This window comes from Cupressus sempervirens, chromosome 4 (genome assembly GCF_028749045.1).
Source record: "Cupressus sempervirens isolate cs-2001-9-10 chromosome 4, ASM2874904v1, whole genome shotgun sequence".
Classification (NCBI taxonomy): domain Eukaryota; kingdom Viridiplantae; phylum Streptophyta; class Pinopsida; order Cupressales; family Cupressaceae; genus Cupressus; species Cupressus sempervirens.
The window spans coordinates 649339277-649358003 of NC_143121.1; the positions used below are offsets into that span (position 1 = coordinate 649339277).

General features: G+C 34.3%; 2 protein-coding genes across 2 annotated transcripts in view; both read left to right on the top strand.

Moving 5' to 3' along the window:
• LOC149562910 (uncharacterized) overlaps positions 1 to 16549 on the top strand; it is a 28609-nt gene extending 12060 nt beyond the window's left edge. Inside the window, exons 2-3 of the transcript XR_016363532.1 lie at positions 16248 to 16286; positions 16415 to 16549. The gene's annotated coding sequence lies outside the window, so the exon portion shown is untranslated. The remainder of the gene's footprint in view (positions 1 to 16247; positions 16287 to 16414) is intronic.
• A 1175-nt stretch (positions 16550 to 17724) lies between these two features.
• LOC149562911 (uncharacterized) lies at positions 17725 to 18502 on the top strand. The gene is made up of 4 exons (XM_089828036.1): positions 17725 to 17931; positions 18024 to 18120; positions 18227 to 18367; positions 18482 to 18502. Exons 1-4 carry the CDS (start codon positions 17777 to 17779, stop codon positions 18500 to 18502), a joined length of 414 nt encoding a protein of 137 aa, XP_089684162.1. The 5' UTR covers positions 17725 to 17776.
• The last annotated feature ends 225 nt before the right edge of the window (positions 18503 to 18727 follow it).

Sequence of the window (18727 nt, forward strand, 5' to 3'; positions counted from 1 at the left end):
GTCTTAAATCCTAGGTTGTGATGTAAAACTATTCTTGTCTTATTGTGCCTTGTGTGTGTGTAAAACATTAATCAAGATAAAGAAAAATTTGCAAATTTACACCTTGGATACTATTCAAACACTTGTCAAAAAATTTCAACATTATCAAGACATTGTAAACTTTGGTCCAAAACACTTGAAACCTTGAAAATATGGAGACTTGTAACCTTAGGAGTGCTTGGCATGACTTAGATTACACCTTTGCATAGCATCCACTTACATTTATCATTCTTTGATCTTCATGCTTGCATCCTGTTAGTAAACAGATTTGTCCTTTGGATAGAAAAATAAAAGAGAACTCAACATGCCCAACTACGAAAGACAAAATACACTAATAGTTGGATCAGTTATCATTGATTGATAACTATCCTCTAAATTAAGAGGTATAGCTCCATCATTTATATATTTGCAATGAATTTAATGATAGGATATACCTTTAATCCAAAGGTACTAAGGTTTTCTAACATTTATCCATAGACATAGGATGAATACGATTGCTAGATTTATAAACTCAATAGGAAGAGAAAGCCAAATAAGTAGCCACAAGACTATCTAACCAATGATTTGTATTATAGGGGAGAGAGAGAGAGAGAGAGAGAGAGAGAGAGAGAGAGAGAGAGAGCTAAAATTGTTATGTTCTGAAGGCAATTTTTGTATAGTTACTTTTATTTGTTTTTGTTATGTATGATATCATTTTGGGACTTAGAAATTTTTTCCCAAATGTTTCCATCGATGCCAAAGGAGGAGATTATTGGAAATATGGTCAGCTATATGTCTTGATGGTTTTCATTTATGGAAACATACATTCAACATTTCATTTATGCATTTAAAGATAGAAATTGTTTAAGTATTAAATAGTTTGCAGCAATTCAGAGAATAGATCTTAAGAGTATGGATGATGCGTTGAGAGTTATCTTATGTGTAGTTGAGGAAAGCTTCATGAAACTATCATGATGATGTGTTCCATTGCATAGATGTGTATGAACAGTACGACACAAGTTATAGTAAGAAAAAAAGTGTGGGTATTTAATAGTGCAAAACATAGCATAGCAGTAAAAAAAGTTGTATGACTTAAGGAATTATTTTGGTTACAAAATAATTACTAAGTTATGTTGAGCTGACTATGTGGATATTATTCCATAAGTTATTTTATATTATATCAAGCATGTGAAGACATGAAGGTTGCCAGTGCAGAGTTTTGTTAATGTGAAAGGTATAAGTAAAGATCTTATCTTGTGCAGAGAAGGAGGAACTTGTGTGATTAGATGTGACATGCAAACTATTATGAGAAATATCTGCAAGTTTTATGTGATGTGAAATCTGATGTAAGATCGAAGCAATTTTGAGTTATAATAGCCAAGAAAGTATTGTATGTATACCTATTTTGTGAAGGAATTGAATTGTATAATTGCATGTTAGGGCAGTGAGATATTCTTGCGTGTAATAGTTATACCAACTCCTAACAAGGTTGTAGCAACTCCTAATAGGGTGGAGGCTTCTAACAAGGCTTAGTCCTCTATCAAGGACTTGAAATAATATATGTACTCCATAGACTCCTAATAGGGTCAATACCCTTAATAGGATCCTATTGTTTAGTGAATCATCTAGTGGGTACCGTCCCCACCAGGGTTTTCCCTTGGCCAGGGTTTCCCTAGTTAACAAATAATGGTGTTATGAGTTCTCTATGTGCATGTTTATATTTACTATTCAACAATTATGGTTTACTTCCATATGCAAGTTAGAAAGTAATTAACAATATCTTGTTGTGCGCAAAAGTTTGTAGAATATTGATTCACCACCCCCCCTCTCAGTATTATCTATTTCTAGTATAATAAAGATCTTTCCAAAAATATAAATAAGAATATATACTTTGAATATATATGCATATATTTCATTTTCATTAATATATAGAATATATTAAATGCAAGATATATATGTTAATATATATACTCCCACACATGACATTAGCAAAAATTTAAATAGAAATAAGGAATGGGAATGATCATTAGCAATAAATTATGCATTTATACCTACCTACCTTTAATGTGTCTAACTTATTTCCTTCTCATGTATGGCCACACCACCTAGTTAAACACCTAGTGTACTTTTCTACTAACATATATACACTTAGGTCACTTTTAGAGTGGTCTACCTTTTTTTAATTTATATGCCCAAATGCTTATATTCTAGGTGATAAGGACCAGTCAAAGATGCAAACTTGAATGATGTACATGATGTGAATATAACACCAAACCCTTAAATGGGTCCAATCCAAGTGCCTTAATGTGCCTTGATTTTCACCATCAATATCAATTATTATAGTTAGAAGGCCTCCCCTTGTCTTTACTAAAAAGATTAATGATGACACGTCACTTATTTTATAACTAGCCAGAGAGTAAAGTAATTCATCCTTATGTGTCTCTCGTAATATAGGAGGAACTAATACATCATCTAAATGAGTGATAGGAGTGCATGAAATAAAGATCTTCTGCATTGTATTCAATCAGAGAGCATGATAATCTTTATGTAGAGGCATCATCTTGGTTTATATAGAATAGAGAAAATTTGTAGAGTTTTTAAAGTGATTCTTATTGCTTTCCACTCTACATATTGTTAATCTACATCTACTACCAGTGTGTGTGATTAGCAGAGAACCATTATATATATATATATATATATATATATATATATATATATATATATATATATATATATATATATATATATATATATATATATATATATATATATATGTTACTCCCTTATTCATTTCACACCCCATCACAATCATTAGATGAGAGTCTTTCACTGCAATCCATTTGGTGTCAATCTTCCATTGGGATTCATTTGGTATGAGTATTCATTTGTTTCTAACCCACATTATGATGCATAATGTCAAGTTGCAAAACACCAACGCTGCCACAATACTCTTTGTAAATGTTGGAGATAGACCTTTGTGGACCTCAATTGTAGAGATCCAATATCATTCATTAAAAAATATATTAAAGGAACCCTCTTCTTAGAGGAACAAGAAAGTGGTTCATTGTCCATCCATTTACTAGAGCTCTGTATTGAAAAAAATGGGTTTGTTCTTCATATAGAATATTGCACTGAACATCCTTTAAGGTAGTTTGTAGTGAAGCACTCCTAAGCATCCTTGAGTTCACACACTTGTGAGTTGGATGGGAAGTCTAGAAAGGATGCTTAGAATATTCAAAATATTCTTTTATTTTCTTGCATTTACAGTTAGGCTTTGATACCATGTTGAGTAACATGGATCATTTTCTATAAATGTAATAACATTGCCAATGTTATTAATGATTTCAAAATGCAAATTTGGATCTCATATAAATATGAGAGGAGGAGACATGTCTCTATTGTTAATCATCATTATATTAATAATATAAATAACTATATGTATAACTCATCTTTAAGCATATATGTAATATGTTATTATATTATTATATAATAATATATAATGTATATTATATTAAAAAATATATTACATTACATATAAAATATATAGGATATTTATCTTAAAGATGTTTTACCATCAAATCAATCTGACAGAAGCTACAACCTTAACAAAATGAATCATGACCTCATCACCAACTTCAAAAGCATGATGTCTCTTAGACTTATCAACATTCACTATATACTTTTGATTACTTTTTTCCAAGTTCAACTTCACTTCTTCATGAAAAGACTTCATAAAATCAGAAAATTCTTCCCCTTTTCTCTTCTATTCACTAGCAACATCCCTCAAATCTAATATACCTCTAGGTTACATTCTAATAACAATCTCAAAACATGTTTTTTCTGTACTCCTATTCACAAAATTATTATATGCAAACTCATCTTGTGCCACTACAATATCCCAATCGCTTGGCTTATCTCCAAATAAACATCTCAAAAAATTGCCCAAGCTTCTATTTACAACCTTTGCCTTTCCATCTATCTGTAGATGGAATGTAGAACTAAATCTCAACTCAGTACCCATCTTCTTCCACAAAGTCCTCCAAAAGTAACCAACAAACTTACAATCTCTGTTAGAAATAACACTTTTTGGGAATCCATGCAATCTAACAATATCTTTGAAGAAAATCTTAGCAATATGCACAACATCTCATGTCTTCTTACATGGTATGAAATTTTCCATCTTAGAAAATCTATCCAAAACAACAAATATGGAATCATACCCTCTTGCTATCTTAGGTAATATAAGAACAAAATTCATACTAATGTCACGAGGTATATAAAAACTAGTAATCTAACTTACTCCTTTTGCAATTTGACAAATTCCACAAATCGTTACAAAATTCTAAACATCATTATACATATTTTGTTGATATAACTTATCCTTAAGCAAAAGAAAACTCAATGTCTTATCAATTCCAAAATGTCCATCCAAACCACCACAATGTTTTTTGTTAATCAAATTAACTCTCATAGGACTTCTTGGTATACACAACTAATTATCTTTGAACACTATACTTTCTTGAATGAAATACTCATCATACTTACTTATTTGATCTGATAGATTTGGTGCTCCGCACTCTCTCCACACTTTAGAAAAATAGGGGTAGTATCAAAAAATTCCTTCATTTCATCAAAACCAATAACTTCAACCTTCATCTTGATCATCAAAGAACATCTTATGCTCAATGCATTAGAAACTCGATTAGTAACTCCACTCCTATGCTTGATCACAAATGTAAAAATCTGCAAGTATTCAACCCACTTCAGATGTCTTTGATTCAACTTATATTGACTTCCCAAATACTATAAAGCTTTATGATCAATATACTACATAAACTCCTTAGGAATCAAATAATGTCTCCACTTCTTCAAGGCTTTAACAATAGCATACAACTCTTGATCATACACATAATACTTCCTTTTAGCACATAGATATAGTGTAAATACCTTGTTGTATTATCCTTTTCATATGACTAATACAATAACCAATAGAAAACCAATTGAATGCCTAGAATAGATTTTCATTTCTGTCATTTCAATTTGCTTATCAAAAAGTACAATGGAAGCAAACTCAAAACCCCTGCATACTATTGGATCAACTATATATGTACTCTTCTTGAAAGAAAAAAAAAGTTACACAAGTCTCGGACCATCACAATGCCTTGAAAACTCATTTATATAGATATGAGTTGCAACAAGCAAAGGGAAAATGTGATTGAGAGGTGTCCAAGGAACAAAACATTACACAAAAGACAAAAAGGTCACAAAAGAATGTCAGGTGTATCAAATATTCTTTTAGGTAGGCCCGTTCCTATTACTGTTGTACTTATCAACTTCTGATTTGTCTCTTATTGTTTCGGATCCTCAGAATATGTGGCTGCCAGGCTAGCCAATGAGGGGTGATCTTGTGATGCCTTCAGATCAGTTGTTCCTGTGGGTTTTCACTGCTTTCACCTTGAGTAGGCACTATTTCCTTTTCACTTTCTTCTTCCTTCAATTTTGGTGCTAATGTATCAATGACCTGCACCTCATCTTCCTATTCCCTATCATTATCTGAATTCCCTTCCTCCAATTGCTAGTCCAAAGGAATATCTGCCATCCATGTGTTAAACTGTATGTCATCCGACCAGCTGAATCGCAGGATATCATCTTGTTTCTTTAATATATAATCAGCCTCCTTTTCAAAACCAACAAATTCTTGCCTCAAAGAATAAAAAATTAATTAGACTTTAACCAATTCCTTTGTCATGGTGGCCCACCAGGCATGCCCCTTTTCATTAACAACTTTATTTATCCTTATGCAGAAAAGGTCATCCAGTTCTTTACTCCATTCATCCTTATTTTTCAATTGGTTCTTTCTATCCAAAACACAAGGAAACAAATCAAATTTTTGGTTCTTGTATTTATTCAAATAAGAAACAATTTTTAGTTGCAAAGCAACTCTCCTGTTATCAAAATCTGTCAAGTCATTAGCAGTATCATATAATTTTTCATTATGGTCATTTGAAGACCTTATAACTAAATAACATAAAAGGGTATTTCTTTTTCCCTTTTCCCCCACTTGTTAACAATAGGCTTGAGGATTTCATCATGGGTTTTCAGTTGATCCCATATACTTATTACTCTTGCCAACTAATAAAAAAACAAGGGCCATTCAATCTTATCTACCAAATACATTAGGGTCTTTCTAAGCTTATCCTCATATTGCGTATTTAACTCTACATCTAAAGCCCATAGCTTATTTTTTTCTTCTTCAAAATCCTCAGCTGTATAATATTTTGGCCTTTGAGGCGTGTCTGGTAGTTCTACAAGGGGGGTGGATTTAAAAGGTTCCACTGGAGGATGGGGGTATGTTATTCTTAGCCTTGTGGACTTCCCCATTACCTTGTTTTCAAATTCAATTCTCCTTTTTACCTCCCTATTATAGGCCTCAAGAAGTGTTTCATATTTACCCTGTAACTCAGACATGGCCTGTTCCTCGTTCTTTGCAGTATCCAAAAGAAACTTGGAAGATTCCACATTCCAAGATGCTGCCCGCACATGTGAGGTATCAGCAACTCTTCTCACAATTAAGCTTCCCATCAAGCCAGAGTCATCTGACTACGATGATGTGGCTCTAGATCCTCTTCTCAGTGACCAACTGACCAATGCAACTTGATCTTCAATGAATGCAGTGCCTTGAAAGTTCTCTTTATTTTGGTCTTGCAAAGTCAATTTATTTGAAACAGAACTAAAAACTAAAGCATCAGCAATATCCCAATTTGGCAACAATAAAATGTTAGATGCCTTGACCATTTTCCTCCCTTCCTCAGGGCTTATATTTTGCAATTATTTTATCATTTCTTCTTTAGTTTGGTTCTGAATGGAAGTTTCTTCCATTTATGGATGCTCTGTTTTCATCTTTTTACATTTCTCCTCAAAAAATTTCATGTTTTCCCTCCATGCAAACTGCTAAAAAGCCCTAGATTTAACAAAACTGTCATCAGTCAAAAATTTATGACTTGCCTGCTCTAAGACAGGGTCCAATTCCCTGCCACTATAATCTGCTACAGTTAGATCCAAACTTGGGAGGGAAGGTTCTGGAGGGTTACACTCATCTAATTCTGCTTGAGTAATAAAAATACCTCCCTATGATCCCATCTGTTCAATCTGTTCACCAGTGAGATGTTCTTCTCCAATCCTCAGAGGGGACTGAGTGGGCAAATATTCCTCAACTTGAGGCCTTTCTTCTGTTATTACCTTCTACCTCTTAGGACTAGGCTCATCAGGTCTCTCCTCTTGGGCTATACTAGTGGATCCTTTTATTTGTTTGCCCTTATCTATAGGAACCCTTTTATTCCAAATTATAGTATACCCAGGCCTCTTTTGTACAATTATTTTACCAGCTCCCACATTTGGGGTGAAAGCCAATCTCCTTATGACCTCTCTGGCCTTATCAGGATAGGAATCAATAAAAATTTGTTTCTTTTCATTCATGAATTCCATTATTTTAGGGAAGGTATTCATGAGTTTACTTATTTTGTCAGCCTTTGTAACAACATTATCTAAAGGATCATATTTATTATCAAAACAATGAATGAATTCTAAGACCCGGGAATAAACTTTCCACTTTTCCTTTTTAGTTTCCTGCTCCTGCAATGAGAATTCATTCCTTATAATGTCCTCTGGATAATAAGAATCGTGCTTGACCGGTCCCAACTTGATTCTATGCCTCAACATCTGATTGAAAAATCCCTCAAAATCACAAAAATGGGGATGAGAGATAGCCATCATATACTGCTCCAAAATTTTATGCAAAAAGAGCCATCCCCCTTTTGTAATCACAAACTGATGGACCACTGTGCAAGTAGGAAAAATTGACCCGAATTGCCTTTTCAACAAAAACATTTCTTCAACTCCCCCTAACTGCCACAAAACTTCAGCCACTCCTACCTTCAAAGGTACTTGGTAAGGCAAAACATGAGGACTCCCTTTAAAACCATATATTCTAAAAATAATAGAAATAGAGTAAGGGATGATATCTCCCCAATTATGTGAAACTTTCAAGTCATGGGGGTTATCCATGGGCCTAATGAGACTCATTAGTGCTTTAGGGATTCTGGGATTGTCACTCAATATAAGACACCTAGCTTAGAAGCAAAATATCTATCAAATCTGATAGAACTAGCATTACTTGCATCCCAGGTCATATCTACACTCCACAACTGGACTGGCAGTATTTCCCCATTCTCCTCTCTATTTAGTTCCATCTCATTACCAAAATATGTCACTCCTTTGAACAAAAACATATGCATTAATAAAGAGTAGTGACCAAAAGTTTTTTCCAACTTGCCCTTCGCAATCCCAACTAAACCAATGTGAATTTCTTCAGCCAAAAAGGAAGCAAAATCAAAAATAACATCTACACCAAAGGAAGCAATCTGAACCATCATGTACATGAAACCAATGGGCATAAGTTCTTGCTCATCTTCACCAAAAACTCGGCATAAGGTCCTGTATATCTCTACAGCCCGAGAAGTAAAAAGACTCTTCTTAAAAGGCTCTCTAGAGGCTGCAGTAATTACTGGAAAAGTTCTTGTTGTACCAATATGTGCCCTTAGTGCACCTCCCCTGATGACAACCTTCTTTGCTTTATATTCATTCTCTAATTCTAGCAGATTGATTTGCACATGGTAATCTGATAATGGTTCCAGGTGAAAAACCTCTCTAATTTCTTTAGGAGTAATCGAGACCAGAGGCACACCATCCTTTCTTCTTACAACCCTAATGGCTTGGTCATAATTCTTAGCAATGGCTTCAAGCAAATCATAATCCATGAAAACACTTGGGACTACTAACTTTCCCAAATCAAAATTCCAGACATTAGCATGCAGGACAAACAACTTCCTTTCTAAAAACCACTTTTTAAATAGGATAAGACCAGTTCGAGTAATTGTTGCATCCCTTACCCAATTCCCCTTGTCATACAGGCCATCCGCAATTTTAAGCCTAGGGTTTAAGGAAATCAATTTTTTAACTTGTGCAAGCTCTACAGTAGACTCTGGGAGTAATTCTAATCAATCATCATGGACATTCCTATCCATATAGTTAATTTGCCCAGAAAATGGCTTCTTAGGAGGCATTTTGACAGTATTGAGAGAACTGGAATGCCATAGAGGTTATAGTATGAGTACTTACTTGACTTGCTAAACTTGTTCTTCTCTGAACCTCTGTAATTGATCTCGAACAACTAAGGAATAGTTTTCACGTTCTTACCAAGCTTAACATGACGAAATCAATAGGCTCTTGTGCTCAGAAAATTTGCAATCTTTGTTCGCGTGGGACTGGAATTAATGAAAATCTCCTGTATTATACTCTATTTTTTCCACACACGAAGCTTTCATTTATCATAAATGCGCAGGACAGAAAAACAGAGTGGCATCGCATTTCCTTTTTTAAACTTGCGCCGTTGATCCATGAAAAATCCTACGACCTGGGAATGACAACTAGGCTGACTCAACTTTCTTCTTAACACATTAGCAGTCAAACCAATGAAATACATCCATCTGTACCTTTCCTTCAAGGCTGGGGCTTCAAACTGGGCCCACAGATGACCACGAACACGTGTCATCAACTCACTAACTCGTTATAGATAATTCTCGAGCACCTTTCCATAGCAAATTAGCGATAACCACTAATCTTACTTTAATCATGTGGCAGATAATTGAAACAACCTTTATGAACACAATGGTGGGTCCCTTGCTCATTAACTCGCTATACTTATTTATTGTACATCTCCTCATAGCGAGTTAATGAGCGTCGTCGATCTAGATTTGATCTTGCGGTCAGTAATTTACTGTAAGAGTGGTGGGCCACCACTTGCCAACTCGCTATACATAACTTCCAAGCACTTCTTCATAGCGAGCTAACGATGGCCTTTGATCTTGGCTCGATCTCATGATCAAAAATCTTTGTACTTTATACACGGGAAGTGGGTCCATGATACCACTGTCGCTGAGCTGGCTCAACACGCTAGCACATATATATATTTAAAAATCTCTTGATGACATCACATGCATTTTTATGACTTTCAGGTGGGTCACTATGTCGCTATTGGCAAAAAAAACAACAATTTGGCTAGCAACATGGTGAGCTCCGAAGAATCAAAGTTTTTCGGCTCAAAGATATTTCAATAGGACACCACCATGTAATTTGATCTACACAGCTCAGCCTTATCACGTCACTCATACAGGGCCCACCTTTGAGGTTTTTTTAGTTACATTACCATTTTTTGAGCAATCACTACATTGCTACCGGCATAAAAACCACAAATCTAGCTAGTGATATGGTGAGTTCTGGTAAGCACTTTAAAAAAAATGCTCGAAAAAAGAAACTACAAAAGACAATAACCTGCAGAGGGACAAAAGTGAAACATGTAGCATATCTTCCTCGGGATCCTCAAAATTACTTCTGATCTCAGAAAGATGTCATCTTTGGAAAATCTGAGCATTCGCTATATCGCCACTGGCAAGTCGCAATTGTTTTCAGTTAGCAACTTGGCAAATTGCCGGATAAAATTAAACTCTGGTGACACCACTTGCAAATATTTCCATGTGCCTTTTGAAACTTACTAGTCTGGGACATAGTACATGGTCAATAGATCTTCTCGCCAACACATTTTGCAACACTGAACTCCACTTTTTAGCATCACACATAATTCTTTGATGGTCGCTACCTTGCTATGCATAACATACGAGCATCTTACCATAGCGAACATGCAACAATCGTAGATTCAAATCAGATCAGACGGCAAGATTAAAACCCCTTTTTCAAAAGACTTAACAACGGCGATCAAGCAGGCGAGAAAAGAATATTCGCTCCTTGTTGTTTGTTTTTTCTTTTTTTTTAAAAAAAATTTGCACCAAGAAAAACTTAAAAGGACAATTCTAAGGCTTTTCACAGATTTTTCAAAGGTATCGAAATATACTATGCCAAAACCTAAAGCCCTATGACTTATCAGAAACTTCTCATCTGATTTTTTTTATGATCCTAAGAAGATTTGATTCACAAAAAATCAAACCAACATATCTGATGTACTCATTAAAAGATACTTTGTCCTCAACTGAGGGATCATTTTTGTACAATTTAATGCGAATAGCACACAAATTGTATTGCACATTTATCTGCTAGATGTTGGGTATGTTGACTTGACATAATAAATTTCTTAGAGGATATAGAAACTTACTGACTATAAACAACAGGTATGTTCTTAGAAAAAAAAACCCATACTCATTGTAAACAACAGGTATGGACTTAATGCATATTTCATGAGTTGTGGTTCATAAAAACCCATACTCATCAGCTTGAATTGTTTGTTTAATACCCAATGCATTGAGGTGACGCTTACAATTTGAATTCATAACAACTATTTCTCATCAACTTAAATTGTTTGTTTAGTATCCATTGCATTGACATGACACTTACAAGGTTGAAGTATTGCAACTTCCTAGAAGGTCTGCCTACTCAATTCCATGATGATCCAACTTTCCTTGATCCTTGGGAGAATGATGTAGGAGCATCAAGGTCAAGGTTGAAGGCATGAGAAGACATTAAGGTCTCAAGATAACCAACATGACCATGTTAAAACAATTGATGTAATAAGACCCTGTGAAAGTCCTTTTTGATATGTTTGTAATGATTTTAGTTACATTTGAAAACATTAATTAACAAAAACCATATTTGCAGATATAAACATTAATCACAACATGTCCAATTTATTTGTAGGTATATTTTCCTATGAAGAAAGACCATGCCTGACAATATGAACCCAGAACAAAATAATGAGACAATGGTTGCATTGTGGGCTCAGTTTCGAAGAAAATCTAATAAATGTTATTGTCCTTGCAAATAGTGTAAGGGCTTAAAGAATCGAAGAATTCTAATCACAACAGCCCAGAGTCATTGTAGGCAATATGGTCATGTTGAAGGGGGCCACGATTTTCGTCCATTGCTGAATGTGGATTTCCTATTGGAGGAACATGGAGGTGTGAATATCCAAGTTGAGGATAACACTCCCATGGAAGAAGATGATAATGTGCCAGAGGACATGATTGAAGAAAATGGTATTGAGGCAAGTGATGAAGAGGCTCACAATAATGGTACTAGCGAATCTGATAATAATGATGAAGATGGTCTTGATATACCTTTACTTGAGAAGGCACACGAGCCCTTATATGAAGGCTCCCAAACAACTCTATTGTCGGCTATAGTGTTGTTGGTGAACTTAAAGGTTATGAATAGTATATCCAATGTAGCAATGTCACGTATGCTAAGGTATGTCATTTTTGTCATCTTCAATGTTAGCATACAATTACTATTCATTATATTAACAATGCATATTTGTTGTTGTAGGTTGATTAGTGAGTTTTTCTTACCACCATCAAACATTTTGCCTCATTCATACCAAGAATTATCTAACATTATGCATCAGATTGGAATGAAGTATCAGACAATACATGCATGGCCCAATGATCACATTCTATATCATAAACAAAATGAATTTACAACAGAATGCCCTGATTGTCATGTTAGTAAATATTGGTCAGATCAAATAACAAAAAAAGTGCATCACAAGGTTCTTCGGTACATTCCCATTATTCCACGTCTTGAACGATTATTCAGGTGCACTAGCTTGGCACAATTTATGGATTATCATGCACACAATAGAAGTCAGGATGACATTACGCGAATGCCTGTCGATGGTTATGCATTTAAAGAGATAGAAGAAATATGGTCACACTTTAAAGAAGAACTTCATAATCTGAAACTTTCATTGGCGGCGGACGGTGTCAATCCATATGGAGATATGAGATCTGTTTACTTAGTATGGCCTATTTTTTGTTATTAACAATAACATTCCTCCTTGGATGTCCATAAAGAGGGAGCACATAATGTTGTCAATGATTGTGTCAAGTATTTTTTTATCTAAATTAATTTATAAATAGTGCATGAAAATGGTTATAATAATTATGTAATGTTTATGTTGATTCAATTGCTAGGTAAATACCAAGTTAAAGATATGAACATGTATATTGAGCCCCTAATTGACAAGTTCTTGAAGTTATGGAATGGCATCACTATGTATGACATCTCTAGACCGATAGGACATCGACAATTTCAATTCCATGCAATGCTTGTATGGACAATACATGATGGCCCTGGGCTAACTCATTTTTGCGGTATGTTATATTGTTAAGATTAAATATTTTTGGTATGTTATAGTGGTTACACATTACCATCGAATGCTTAAGTTGCACGTGATCATTGTATATGATCCAATTATACATGTTTTTTTAGGTCTTTAGACAAAAAGAAAATTTGCATGTCCAGTTTGTGGTCCGAAGATGAAATGTCGTCATTTGAGAAGTTTAGGAAAGCAGGTGTTTGATGAGTTTAGACACTTTTTCCACCATAATCATAAGTATCGAATTGCCGAAAAACATCTTTTCAATGGGAAAGAAGAGACATCATCAAGGCCACGAAGAATGACACCTCATTTATGGAAGTTGGAATACGATCGACTAAATCATCGAGGTAATGTCCAATTGATCATCCGAAGTTTACAATTTGTATTTCGATATTGTCTTATATTTACTAATGCTATAACTGATGCTCGTGAAGGTCGTCAAGGCATCAATGACCAACTTCCTAGAGGAATGAAAATTTATCCTATTCAATTTAGTAGGTTACCATACTACAAGGATCTCTCAATCACGCATTTTTTTGATGCTATGCATATTGGAAAGAATGTAACAGAGACACTATGGAAAATGTTGGATGAAAGGCGTGATAGAGAACAAATTGCTAAAATTTGTACCGACATTCATGAATCTAATCATGCACTAAAAGTTTTCATTGAATCAAATAGGAATGAAGACCACATAAATACAAGTGCCCTTCCTTGGTTACTAACGGAGCAACAAAGTGATGCATTAAAAAAAGTCATAAAAAAAACAAAATTTCCAACAGGATTTGCTGCAAATATAAGCACTCTTCTATCAAAGAAAGGTGATTTTGGGCCAGGGTTGAAGACACATGATTGGCATACCTTCCTCAAGGTAAGTCATGTTTTCTATTTGCAGTATATTTGTAAGATTGAATGTAGTACCAGTTGCATTATTTAATAATATATTGAAATGATCATTTTTTAATGATTACAGTTCGTCCTACCTCTATCCCTTCCACAACAGTTTGACAATAGTATTAAACAAGTTATATATGATCTTGGAAAATATATGAGGTTAGAAGAGGGTTTTTTCTTAGATTTGTAGCTTTTTATTTGAAATCTATTGTATAATTTTATTTGAAATCTCCTCTATGTGTTTTTGCGTGTCGAATCTCTTTTAGGTGGTTATTATCTAAAGAAATTGATAAAAAAGATATAAAATATTGGAAGAGAAAAATTTCACAGCTTATATGTGAAATGCAAAAGTGTTTACCTCCAATGTTTTTCAATACTCAAGAACACTACCTCATACATCAAGTTGAGGAGATTGAATTGTGTGGACCTGTACAAGCTAGATCAATGTGGATGGTTGAGAGCCACTTGAAATTTATGAAGGGCTTGGTTCGACAAAGAGAACATCTTGAGGGTTCTATGATAGAGAGATATATGATATACCAGACCATGGTGTATATCAGTGAATATCTTCTAAAGTTTGCAGTAGGTATCCATGTAGATCGCATTTGGGATCCCAACTGTAAAGACAAATTCAAAGGGGAGTACCTGACGGGGAAAGGTAGATTGAGGAGGGTGATAGGTAATTATAAGTTTTTTTTTTTAATTTAAGAATTCTTATCCATCATCAATATATATAAGTTGTTTCTAACTGGTGTAACTTTCTTCTTTATAGTTGGTCGTGAGTGGGATGCACTACACTTGTACATTGCAAACAATCTTGATTGGATGACAGTGTGGATTGAACAGTCTCAAGAAAATGGTCGCTCATTAAGATGGGATGGTTTTACATCGTTGGTTAAAGAAGCTCATCGTAATGGAGATCTCAATGTTATGCTAATGGTACTTGATCTAATATATGGCTTAAGAGATACAAAGGTATGCATAAGATTACTAATCATGAGACATAAGTTTAATATCAACTCACAGATCAATGAGAAGATTCTTGACATGTTTGAATAATTTTAGGTCAAACACCACAAAGCTATGTACTACCATGGCTATAAATTCTGTACAAAAAAGTTAGATGAAACAAAGAAAATGTGTGATTTTGGGATAAGTGTTGTCTTTGCGGTCACCAATATTTCATCTAGAATTGACATACATCCTCAACAATCTGAAAATCGATACTATGGCATTTTGGATGATATGCTTGAGTGTGACTTTGATTCATTCAAAATAGTTCTATTTTTCATCAAATGGTTTAGGTTACAACTGAATTGAAATGATCTCGATAGGACTATTATTGAACACGATAGTGGATTTACTATGATTAATACAAAGTCATTTGAGCAAGTCAGAGATGAGCCCTATGTTCTTCCAAGTCAATGCGAGCAAGTGTTTTACTTTGGTGTTCTAGACAAACTAGGTTGGTCATTTTTTGTTAGACATGACCCAAGAGGAAGGTCAGTAAAGTATAATGTGATCGAAGAAGAAGATATTGAAGAAGCACAAGAGGAAGTAAATGATTATTAGGAACGACAGTTACCCAGTGATGAAGAAGAAGAAGATGGTGATGATTTTGGTCATGCTAATGATAATAGCGATAATGATGATGATAATGTTGATGACGATCATGATCATGGTGATGAAGATGGTGATGATCATGGCGATGATGGTCATGATGATGATAGTAATCAAGAGGATGATGATGGTGATGAAGATGGTGGTGGTGATGACGACGATCAAAGTGACAAGTTCTATGATGATGATGATGATGATAATGACATGGATGAAGATCATGATGATCAATGAAATCTTCAGATACGATCAATGTCAACTATGATAGTGTCTTGTATGACCAAATATTTCTTTCCAAACCATATGTGCACATATAAACATTAAGTAGAACATGTCAAATATTTTTTTAGATATAAACATTAGTTATGCTAAATTTTTAACTTAAGACAAATGATTTACATATACAATCTACTTTATTATTAATATTTTTTTTGGTAAGTCTATTACTTTAATTTCGTTGCTGATTTCTAAGAGTTACTAATTTTTTTCACAGGGCGATATGGATGCACCATCTCAGACACCTTCAATAGAGGTAAACATTAATTATTGTAAATTTTAATGTTAATAGAGAAACAAATGTCCTATTATTATGTTCTTTTCTTTATGGCTTTGGAGTTATTTTGATGAAAGTATACGAATATTTGATGTCACAAATGATAGGAAAAAGCTACAATGATCACTGATCAAATGCAATCTGAAATATGGGCATCATATCTACATGACATTGGCCTTAGTACTGACCCTGTATTCATCACCCAAAAAATTACACAAAGATACACTGATGAGCTTGTTAGAATTATGATCAAGGGTGACAGAAGTGAGGAGAAAGAGGCACTGAGAATAGAATTGGACCGCAGAATCCAATCTTTGAAAGTAAGCAGTAATAGAAGTTAAATAGATATTAATCTTTTATAGTATCTTATGGATCATGATCTCTAATTTTATGTGTTCTTGTATAGACATATGTGCCAGTTGCGAGGTCACATGGTGAACATGGTCAGGATTGTTGCGCAGTACCTTCGTGTAAGTAACACTTTGTTTGTTTTGATCAACATTATAACACTTACCTTTTTTTTCGTGGATGTTTCTCGCTAGTATCCCATTTGATATTTATCCATTGCAAATGTCTTTGCTAACAATATTCTATTCTTCAGCTCATGATGAAGTGCAGACTCCTCCTTCAGTTGGCGGTCCACTATTGTCCGTTGCATTGTCAGTAACAAGGACCATGCAAACATCATCGTCTATGCCCAGTAGAACTAGTAAAACCTTGTTTTGCTATATTTTGTAATGTGTTATATTTTGTAATGTCTTTCTACAAGTGGATGAACAATGAAGTAGCATATTAGTGCTTAAATGATGTCTACAAAAGCTTGCATACACACAAACACATGCATACACACACCACGCATACATACATATATACATATATATATAACCACACATAGATAGACATGGACATAGGTAGGGAGGTAGACAAACAAAGAGCAATACTAAAATTGTCATTTAATTGTATGATGTTTCAGTTAATAGAGCAACAGAGAGCAGTACTACTGAAGCTGATCCATTTCCTAGAGCAGTTCGTGTGATTAGTATTGGTTCGTATGGAGGGACATTGTTGTTGAATAAGAAAACTATGTTTCTATTAAGAGAATGAAAGCTTCCAGGTGCTTTAAGAAAACTATGTTTCCATTACTCATTTTGGACTGATAAATCCTTTATGTTTTTGTAGGTAATAATGCTTTCTTTGAACATCTTTTTCATATGACATTGAGACTATTTGGACCCACCATACATAAAAGGTACATAGTTTCATATCATTGCTACATAATTTTTGTTTTCTTCTATTTATTGTAATATATTAAATTTATTAATCTAACAATCTATTTGTTTTTAAAAAGGTGGAATTTACAAGCTGTGGAATTAAAAAATCAGCTGATTGCATCCATTGAGGAGAAATTTGGGAAAAACATTTTTGACACTGGCCTACTTCTGAAAAGAGCAACAAAGCATATAAAGACTATGAGGGATCAATATAGAAGGGAGCTTAAGGATAACCCAAAGTACGACCATCCTCCTATGATTCCACCGATGGAGTGGAATGAAATAATAGAAGATGCAAAGGAGAAAAGGCTATGTGGAGATAGAGATAATGAAGTAGCACAGGGCAAAAAGAAGTATGTCATTATAGTATTAAGTACATTGTAATCATGCACTAATTATTGATATTTGTAAATATATAATCTAAGATGTTTGAAATTGTTCATAGATTGCAGGACACATCCATGGCTACAAAAGCGAGAATAGAAAAGGTTGGCCAACACAAACTTGGCTCTGGTGGCTATATGAATCTGCAGTCTCGAGTTGTAAGTAGAGAAATGAATTTTGTATTTTTTTTAATATAATGTTGCAAACAGTTTTGTTTAATGAAACCATACATGGATAACTAACATTATCAAGCAAAAAACACAGGGCACAGATTTCAATGTGGAGGTCACAGATGAAGATAGAAAAATTGCCTTGAAGGAAGGCTATAAAGTTGTGGTTGCATGCATACATGAAGAATCTGTAAGCCTTGCCCAACAATCTAGTGCACCAAATGATATCTCACAGGTAAATTGGTCAGATGAAAAGTAAATGAAATTAAATAGTTGAGAAGATTCTTTTTTGTTATTAGTTTTAAACATAAATTGACTACATGACAATGTGCATAACATTTTACTGCAGCCTTCATATCCTACCACATAACTTGTTCCTGACAAAGGCCATGATGTGCATTATAGTGGTGGAGGTATTAATTTGCTATTGGAAATTAATTATGCAATTATGAATACAATTTAACATCTTCAATTGGAATTTGATGTGTATCCTTTTTTTGAATACTTCAGAGCATGTTGAACATCATGTTGAAGCAGTGGACCATGTTCCAAGTATTCAACATGTTGACGTGGTGGCAGATCAAAATGTTAATGT